The sequence below is a fragment of the Podarcis melisellensis genome, assembly GCF_964234715.1.
Source record: "Podarcis melisellensis genome assembly, chromosome: 1".
Classification (NCBI taxonomy): Eukaryota; Metazoa; Chordata; class Lepidosauria; order Squamata; family Lacertidae; genus Podarcis; species Podarcis melisellensis.
Genome location: NC_138528.1, coordinates 57,420,340 through 57,429,923, shown reverse-complemented (window position 1 = coordinate 57,429,923; position 9,584 = coordinate 57,420,340). Strand labels below are relative to the sequence as shown.

Sequence of the window (9,584 nt, the reverse complement as noted above, 5' to 3'; positions counted from 1 at the left end):
TTATTATTATTATTATTATTATTATTATTATTATTAAATACAATACAATGTCCACAACTTACAAAATAAAATGATGCAGAGCGGAGAACTGGTGGTTGCAGAAATGCATAAACAATGTTTCTGCAACGGAGCAGCCAGAATTTTAATGCGGTGTGTAACACCACCTCCATATTTTTAAGTGAAATGCTTAAGTAGAAAAGCCGTACATTTATTTCTGAGCTTCTGGCTGCCTTGGGTCGTGTTAACAGCGGCGCTAGTTGCAAAAGCTGTGCCAATGCTGCCCCCTGGTGTCCGCGGAGCGCCCTGCGATTCCCTCCCTCGCCTCGGATTTCCGGAGAGAGGCCAGTTGCGCGGCGTGGGCGGAGGGCCCCGAAAGGAAAGCGACCTCCCTTCGGATGACGCCGGAGCCTCCGGATCGACAACAAAGTTTCAACCAGGAAGTAAGTATGTAAAGCTTTCTAAAAACTTAAGTTTTCCATTCTTTCCAACCTCCTATCGAGATTTCAGCGCCGCGCAAAAAGTTTCCTAGCGTTTGTTTTGGGGGGAAAGTTTAGAAAACAAAGTGAAAGAGAAAGTCAGATTTTTAAAAGTTGCGTTTTCTGCCCGATGATCGCGCTGGGGTTCAAATGCATCTTTGCTAGATGTTTCTCTGCCCATTAAAAATGCATTAAAGCAGTATTGTATTTAAAAAGGGGAAAGGTTTCCTGAATACTGATGCCTTTAATATGACACCCTAACTTCCCGCCTTGCTCTTCCTAGGTTCCCCAGAAATGGATCCGTTTTTGGATCTGCTGAATTTATTCTCGAGGAGCCTTTCTCCAAAGGAGCTTGCCGATCTCAAGTTCCTTTGCCGGGATCGCATTGGCAAAAAAAAGCTCGAGGCCGTGCAAAGTGGCCTCGACCTATTCAACATTTTCCTGGAACAGGAAATAGTTACGAGGACCAAGGTGGAGTTCTTGGAGCACGCCTTCAAAAGCCTGCAAAGAGAAGATCTGCTGACTTTGCTCAGGCAGTTCGAAGAAGGCGCAAGTGGTGACCCGGAAGATCAGCTGGATGCACAAGAAAAACGTGGGTGGAAATGGCTTTTTTGTTTAATCGAAGGAAGTGGGCTGTGGCATATGAAAATTTGTTTCTTTATTATTGTGTTTGTAGCCTGTAAGGAGCTAAAGGTGTTTGACACCCTTACTCTGGCTTTTGACACTTGAGGTGTATATTTTCAGGACCCACCTTAGTTTTGTAATTTTAAGTTGTTTTGCACAGTTTTTAAATTTGTGTTTTAATATTGACTATGTCATTTAATTGTTGTGACTTGACCATAGGGCTTAGGGTAAATTCTTAATACTACTACTACTAATAGTAATAATAATAATAATAATAATAATAATAATAATAATAATAATAATAGTAATGCTGCCTGAAGCAGCTCAGTTCACCTTTTTGCCTTGCATAACCTTCAACTATTTGAGGGACACGGGTGGCGCTGTGGGTTAAACCACAGAGCCTAGGACTTGCCAATAAGAAGGTTGGCGGTTCAAATCCCCACGATGGGGTGAGCTCCGGTTGCTCAGTCCCTGCTCCTGCCAACCTAGCAGTTCGAAAGCATGTGCAAGTAGATAAATAGGTACCGCTCCAGCATTAATGCCATTTCCGTGCGCTGCTCTGGTTCTCCAGAAGCTGCTTAGTCATGCTGGCCACATGACCCGGAAGCTGTACGCCGGCTCCCTCGGCCAATAAAGCGAGATAGATGAGCGCCACAACCCCAGAGTTGGCCACGACTGGACCTAACGGTCAGGGGTCCCTTTACCTTTACCTTTTAACCTTCAACTTTAGCTTCATCTTGTTCAAGCTGCTATTAAAGCTGATCAGGCTGTTTTGTCTAGGGTTCTTGCTTTTAACAACTTGAAACAATTTGCTTAGCCCACTAGCCTTATTTAGGTGTTTGCACGCCTGTACACGTGAGGCCTTAGAGCAGCTTTCACCACTACAACTCCCATCAGCCCCAACCAGTTTGGCCATTTTGACTGGGGCTGATAGGAGTTGTAGTTGGAAACAACTGGAGGCCCCAAACTGGCAGAGGGAGTGAGGAGGAGGTGCATTGGCAAGCCCACCCTCCAGCGTTCCCTTGTGCATGGGCTCATATTTAGGCCCTCAGATGTTCAGCATAAAGGACTTATGGGGGCTTCTGCATGCATTTGACTGAGTGCATAAAGAAGCTTCCCTATGATTGAGAGTTCTAATAATACAGGCATTATCATGATGCTTCCAACACGCTCAGACATCCTCTCTCTTTTTTAAAAAAAGATGTTTATTAAAGTTTTCAATATTATTATTGAACACTTGAAAGTCTGAAGAGGAGCCTCTATGTAAACACTGGGGACAGGATTTGACTGTGCACCTCTGCCTCCTCCCTGCTTTGTGTGAATCCCTGAATAGGGCTAATGGCATCTGTATTCCAGAACTCCTCTTAAACTTTTTTTGCTTACAGGTATCCTGCAAGGAAAAAAGATGGTAACTCTTCAGAAACTTCCTGTGTGCTTGCAGGAAATGATGTTTGCAGGCATCGCCAAGCTGCTGATCAGTGGTGCCTGCAAAGCATTGGGCCCAGGGATTCCCAGTATTCAACAATCAGCTGATCACTGCTGACAGAAGGCAGTTAGAAACTCCTCTGAGCTATGGCCTTTTCTGAGCTTCTCAAATCTGACCAATGGGCCTGATTGTTCTCTCTCCCCCACCTCTTCACCATTAGCCAAGTTTGACAGATGAGTGAGGCTGCTCACTTGTCCATCAACTGATGTCACAATGGCAGGTGACACACACATGCAAGCCTGGTTTGAAATCAGAGTGTGTGGGGGTACAAAGTACCAGCGATCAGCTGATTGTAAAGTACTGGGAATCCCTGGGCCCGGTGCTTTGCGTGGGGTTCTGCTTGGCAATGCCTGCAAACCTCATTTCATCACAGCCAAATAACTGCATGTTCCACTCCACATCTGGCATCATGTATGATGTCAGGTGTAGGGCATGTGGGTGTGGCTTGGCCGAAAAGACCTCATGGGCCAAATGGGGAGGCCTGATGGGCTTATTTAGGCCCCCAGGCTGGAGGCTCCTTACTCCTTAAGTACAGTCAAAGGTTGGCCAGTGAACTTCTCGCTGGGTATGTAGATACCCAGAGGCCCTGCACACCTCAAGGTGAAAAATGGGGTTGGCTGGGTGGCAAATATGGGAAGTAGCACCCAGACTGGAGTCCTGTCCCATCTCTTGAGTGTTACGCCATAACCCCGAGTGTTTCACAGTAGGACAAGTAGGAGGGTCAAGACAGAGTATTCTCTGGAGTATGGCAGGAGGAGCGTTAGATGGTCCATTGTGAATTAGCAAGTTGACGCAAACTATGATTTTGTTTTTAGGTAAGCTGGACAAAGCATTTGAGATCATATGTGATCACGTTGGGAAAAACTGGAAAATGCTCATTCGAAAACTTGGCATCTCAGAAGTCAAAATCGATAGAATTGTAACCGCCAATCCATATAACATGCATGAACAAATGATGCAATCACTTCTAGAGTGGCGGAAATCAAGGGGGAAGGAAGCAAAGGTTGACGATGTAATAAAAACCCTCAAGAACTGTCATATGAAACTTGCGGCAGACTATATTGAAGAAGCTTTGCAACGGGAAACTGAACAATGAAATCAATGGGAAAAGATGACATGAAATGGAAAATTAAAGACACAGTTGAGCTGTCATTAAAAACAACAACAAATTGGTTGGGGCCTGTGGCTGCTATAGACAAACCACTTACAGAACTGCATTTGCACTTAACCTTGCTTAGTTCTTTCTCTTCTTGCTCTCCGCTTTGCTCCAAGACTGATTTATGGGTCAATCTGAGGGTCTCACCCAGCAAGCTGGGAGGTTGGCTTATGCTAGCTAGCATCATGTAGTCAGGATGTTATACATTCCCAGCACAAAAGCTGAAAAGGAGGATACACAAGCACTCCAAAACACACAGCCCATAGCAAATAGAAGCATCCGGTACTGGGATGGGAAATGGGCCAGACTGCAGGCTGGATTCCTTAATCCTCCACTCTCTGTGGGCCACCTTTGACAGGTGGAACTACCCACCAGCCAAGTCAGCTGCCATTACATAGATAGCAAGTGACTGGCACCACAACTGTAAGAGTTCACCTGAGCAGGAGCTACAATAGCCTCCTTCAAAGATGGGCTTTCAGAGCCAATCAGCTGAATTCCAGAGCAATATCGCACGTTCTCACCAATTGCTGAGCAGCGAGTAGGCTCCTACATTGGTCAGGCATATAGGGAGCCAATCCATTTCCAGAAAGAGGAAAATACCCCCATGGCATCCCAGAGCCAGTGTGGTGTAGTGGTTAAGAGTGGTAGTCTCGCAATCTGGTGAACTGGGTTCGATTCCCCGCTCCTCCACATGCAGCTGCTGGGTGACCTTGGGCTAGTTACACTTCTCTGAAGTTTCTCAGACCCACTCACCTCACAGAGTTTGTTGTAGGGGAGGAAGGGAAAGGAGAATGTTAGCCGCTTTGAGACTCCTTTGGGTAGTGATAAAGTGGGATATCAAATCCAAACTCCTCTTCTTCTCTTCCCCACTACATGCAATGTGTGGGATACCATGAAGCTCTAATCATGCAGAACAGTGGTTCTCACACCTTGTTCTCTGGGCCACACATTCAGAATAAAAATTTGCTTGCACCACACCACATTTTTATAAGAAATCCATTGGGAAACAAAAAAGAAACAACAACTAGCAGTCCTTGATTTATAACATAGAATACATGATCATGGGACATCCAGAAAGTAAAAAAAATGCAGCTACATAAGAACATGAATCATTCCCAAAATATGATGCTGGCTGTTCTTGAATCTCCCCGCCCCACTTGCCATACCCTTTAAGATCCACTGCTGTAGAGCAACCTGGGTCTCTGGTGTGAGAGGTCCCAGGTTTAGGCTGGATGTGAACTCTCACTGGGTGCAGCTGGGAAGAGTACAAACAGGCACACTGGGGAGAATGTTGTGGCAGCCAATCAGGGCGAGTTCTGCATGAGCCAGCATCCCATTTAGTGAATAGCCTGCCTCCAGGTTGGTTTTACCATCAACCATTGCCTCTCCCTGGCCCCTGCACTTCTCTCCCCATGCCATAGCGTTCACCACAGTACTCATGATCGCCTCAAGAGGGTGCCACCATCCCTTTACCCTAAACCGGAGTAGCCAATGTAGAGCCTGCCTGAGGTTGTTAGACTTCAGTTCCCATCAGCCACAGCCAGCCTGGCCAATGGTGAAGGATGATGGGAGTTGTAGTCCAGCATCTGGAGAGCCACAGGCTTCCCCATTCATGTCATTGGAGCTCCTGCTCTTGTCCAAGCTTACCGTGAACCCGGATTGCCTGTGCTGTTTGTAGCACTGTGTCACAAATTGGCTACCCAGGTGACTTTATAAGTACTTTGTGGTTGCTTCCACCAACAGAGGTCCACCATATTGTTATTTCTGTCTAAATGGAAAAACAACTATTGAATAGATTTTTTTGGGGGGGTGAGACCATAGCCATTCAGTGAACATTTGAGTGGAGTGGCAGGACTGTACCCAATGCCATCTTGCCCCTCTGTCACATACAGCGTTAGTCAGAAAGCATCCAGCATGTATACTGTTGTACGCACAAAGTTATTGATTGTCAAGGAAAGTGGTATGTCTGTACGTGTTGGGCCTCAGTCTGGGAGCTTCGGCTGGTGCACAAGGCAGCGGCTAGACTGCTGATGGGGCAGATGGACTGCTGGAGCTCGTGTATCCCCATTTGATCATTGAGATCATCCGGAAGATAGTTGTCCCCCATGTTACAGAGGCCCCACTGGCCTCGACCAGAATTCGGACATTTAAGGTTAGCCCGTCCCAAGTGGAGATTCTGCAGGCTTTCACACTTTTGACTTTCAGGCATCCCTTGAAGACTATTCTGACAGGCCTATGCAGTTGTTTAACTTTTTTTTAGTAGCCAATCATTTTAATGACTGTTCTGTTCTGTTCTGTTTTTAAGTACATAACAGTAATACAATGGTACCTTGGTTGTTGAACTCAATCTGTTCCAGGAGTCCGTTCAACTCCCGAAACAGTTCAGAAACCAAGGCGCAGCTTCCAATTGGCTGCAGGAGCTTCCTGCAATCAAGCTGAAGCCGCGCCAGACATCCAGCTTCTGAAAAACACTTGCAAACCGGAACACTTACTTCTGGGTTTGCGGTGTTGGGGAGCCTAAACGTGAGAGTACCAAGGCGTTTGAGAACCAGGGTACGACTGTAATAGATAATACGTTGGTTATATAGCCATATCCACAGTGTTCAAAATCATTTTGCACCTGGTTAAACCATAGAGCCTAGGGCTTGCCGATCAGAAGGTCGGTGGTTCAAATCCCCGTGACACAGTGAGCTCTCGTTGCTCGGTCCCTGCTCCTGCCAACCTAGCAGTTTGAAAGCACAAAGTGCAGGTAGATAAATAGTGGGAAGGTAAACGGCGTTTCCGGGCACTGCTCTGGTTCACCAGAAGCGGCCGGCTCCCTTGGCCAATAAAGCGAGATGAGCACCGCAACCCCAGAGTCGTCCGCGACTGGACCTAATGGTCAGGGGTCCCTTTACCTTATTGGCCACTTGTGACCAAGTGAAGATGCTCTGGTGGCAGGATGGCGCCTGGAGGTACATGCCTGGGGATCCTTGGGCCTGGACTGTTTTCACACACTAGCAGCACATCCCATAGAATTCTATCCATTGGATTTTATCTGCATAATCAGAATGAGTTTCAGGAACCAAAAAGCAGTATTGAAAAGTACAACTTAGGAGCCCCCTAGCCCAAAAATGGCAACTAGGCATTTCTATTTGGCAACTGTAACCCCGGTTCAAGGAGCCATTTGGCGCCTACCGTAGCTTATATATTTGAGTTTCCATCACTGCTTATCCGTGCGCCTGGTGTTTCTGCAAAGGGGACCTGCCCTTGCCCCAAGGTGCTACATTTCCTTTTCACGCTTGTGCAGCTTGAAAGATTGCCGGTTAACTGGCGCATTCTTTGTGTTTGGCACTAGGAAGGAATTGGCAGACCCTGAATCTAGCGCTGAATTTACAAAATAACGTTACAAGACTGCAACATGTAGCTGACATGCTTCCCGCTAACATCTCACACACGGCTGGCTTTGTTGCTTGTAAAATTGGCAAGTTAATACTTGACTTCAGCTGCAATAAACTTTGTCGGGGACTCTCTACCACAATTTTAATTACTATATTTCTGAGCTACGGAAAGCGAACCTCACATGAATTTCACATGAGTGCTGCGGACATTCTCAAGTACACGAGTGAAGAAGCAATCCGTGGCTTTTTCTTTGATGTTCTGCACATACAATTTTCAGTAACTGAACCGTAGCTGAACAACTTTTGGACAGAGGCGATCTGTGTAATTAAAGACTCCCATCGTACGGAAAAATGAATGAAAGTGGAACAAGCATTGTGATCTGTCATTTGTGGTGTTTAGGTGCTGAAATTGAATGCCTGGAAGGATTCCAAAAGTCAAGCACCTTATTTTTATTTTTTAAAGACTCTGAAAACTATAGTGACTGTTATGTAAAGTAGGCTTTGACTCCCCTGTTCTGAACCACCAACATCATGCAGTCAGAAAGGCCCTCAAAGGTCACAGTCACCTGCCATTGCCTGCAGTCCACTACTACACTATCCCTGATCGGTGGACATCCAGCCTCTACCACACTACAACTATAGTGAAAGCTGTGTGCTTCTGAATACCAGTTTCTGGAAACCACAGGAAGGGAGAGTAGCCTAGTGCTCAGGTCCTGCTTATGAGCTTCCCATGAACATCTGATTGGCCATTGTGAGAACAGGAAACTGGATTAGATGAGCCATTCGCCTGGTCCAGCAGGACTCTTGTGATCTTATGACCAGCCAAGGAAAAGGGGAATCCGTTGGAACTGACATACCAGTTGTCTGTGCCCAGGTCATAGCTGTCAAGCGTCCCTTATTTGGTGGGACAGTCCCTTATCCCAGCGCCATGTCCTGCTGCTGTCCCTTATTGATGATGTCCCTTAAATAAGCTACTGAAGGTAATGGGGCCCTTTCTATGTCCAGCTGTCCTTTGTCAACAACAAATTGTTGCTGGTTTTTTGTGTTGAATATATGCTATATGGTAATTTATGGACCTAATAGGTATCCCAAGCCATTTGCACACAACAAAATATGTATTGTATCAAAGTAATTGTTGATCCCTTATTTTGGCTGCTGATCCCTTATTTTCGGGGCTGCTGGTCCCTTATTTTCAAATCTATAAGTTGACAGCTATGGCCCAGGTCACGTTCCTGTATGTGCCTGTATCATTCCTAGCAAGAAGGCTGGGCGGCTTCTTTTCTTCTGGCTGGGCTTCTGTGACACTTAAAAGAAAACACGAGGCAATTCAGCAAGGGTAGTGCTAATCTTTGTTCATCTTCATGCCGGAAAACGCTGAAATTCTGCTTGATGTGTGGCTGTTCAAGAAGGAGTTATAGTAAAAATAAAATAAAATATAGCAATCTTAATAGCTCAATAGAAGGGACTTTGAGGGGGAGCTTCTCTTATAGGATTCTACTGTAGAAATTCCCTCTAATGGGTTGCCACCATATTTCCTAATTGTTAGTTACTGCTACTTACTTCTGTCGCTCAGACGCTTAAACTGCTGGCTTTCCCTGTTATTCTCTGTAAGTCACTGGGGAGAATTTCCCCTCCCCTTTTTTTTCATCCTGTTAGTGCAGCCTTTTATATAATTGAAAACAATTAACATACCTTGACTCTTTACTCATCCTGCTCCTTCCTTTTCTGAAGGCGTTTTCTCAAAGCAGAGATTTTGCTGTAAGCGAAGAACACCGGAAAGAAATCTAGGCAAGAATCCTTGTGTGTTTTGTTGCAACAGAGTTTAGAAATGACCCATTTCTAGGGGCACATCTGTTGGTTTACCTACATTCCACAAATATGTCTCTTAAGATTATTATTTTTTCTTAATATTAAAATATTATTTCCAATACTGTTGGTTGGTTGTTAGTTTGTTTGCAGCTTCGGTAGCAGCATCTCAAAAACATAGATGTGCAGTATGCCAAAACTGTTTCTCAGTGTCATTATTAAAGGTCTAGTATTCAGCCAATCTGCAGAATTCTCCTTTCTCTAAGCCAAATTTCTGTTAACTTTGACCTTGAAACAGCAGGCTATGCCTTATGTAATCCAGCCCTACACAACAGAAATTTTACTGGCATCCTTGGCAAATGTAAACTTGGTTTTTATTTATTTTTAAGAAAATCTTCTGACAGTTAGATGGTGCCTTGTACACCATTTTTTTCTGGCAACTCCTGCAGCCAAGCTGGTGCCAAACGTATTGCTCTGCTTTCCTTTGGACCACATCAGCGAGGCTGAGAGAGGAGTCTTGTCGTCTGGGCAGCCCAGGAGCTCCCTACACACTGCCTAGGCTTGCGCTCTGCAGAGGTCACTTTGGTGCTGCTAATCCAGCCTTTGACTTCACCCCCTGGAGGCACACTCCAGTGTCTCTTGAGACAGAAGGATAC

The 9,584-nt window shown here is 45.5% G+C and overlaps 1 protein-coding gene and 1 long non-coding RNA gene across 4 annotated transcripts; both read left to right on the top strand.

Annotated features, from left to right (window-relative positions):
- The first annotated feature begins 312 nt into the window (after positions 1 to 312).
- Positions 313 to 3,814, top strand: FADD (Fas associated via death domain). 3 transcript variants are annotated; one of them, XM_081892131.1, is made up of 3 exons: positions 313 to 440; positions 760 to 1,068; positions 3,402 to 3,814. In XM_081892131.1, exons 2-3 carry the CDS (start codon positions 771 to 773, stop codon positions 3,680 to 3,682), a joined length of 579 nt encoding a protein of 192 aa, XP_081748257.1. In that variant the 5' UTR covers positions 313 to 440; positions 760 to 770; the 3' UTR covers positions 3,683 to 3,814. The 3 variants fall into 3 exon arrangements, with proteins under 3 accessions (XP_081748257.1, XP_081748256.1, XP_081748258.1); XM_081892130.1 differs by having other exon boundaries at positions 329 to 444; XM_081892132.1 differs by having other exon boundaries at positions 351 to 448.
- A 2,744-nt stretch (positions 3,815 to 6,558) lies between these two features.
- LOC309358975 lies at positions 6,559 to 9,052 on the top strand. Its single transcript, XR_014163679.1, has 2 exons — positions 6,559 to 7,996; positions 8,346 to 9,052. It is a non-coding gene; the product is annotated as an uncharacterized lncRNA (long non-coding RNA).
- Positions 9,053 to 9,584: the final 532 nt, after the last annotated feature.

Bases quoted from the DNA above. Each gene is read 5' to 3' on its own strand.
- FADD (XM_081892130.1), top strand. From the start codon at position 396: ATGACGCCGGAGCCTCCGGATCGACAACAAAGTTTCAACCAGGAAGTA. The intron at 445-759 runs GTATGTAAAGCT...TGCTCTTCCTAG, and splicing joins AAGTTTCAACCAGGAAGTAA to GTTCCCCAGAAATGGATCCG. The intron at 1,069-3,401 runs GTGGGTGGAAAT...TTTTGTTTTTAG, and splicing joins GCTGGATGCACAAGAAAAAC to GTAAGCTGGACAAAGCATTT.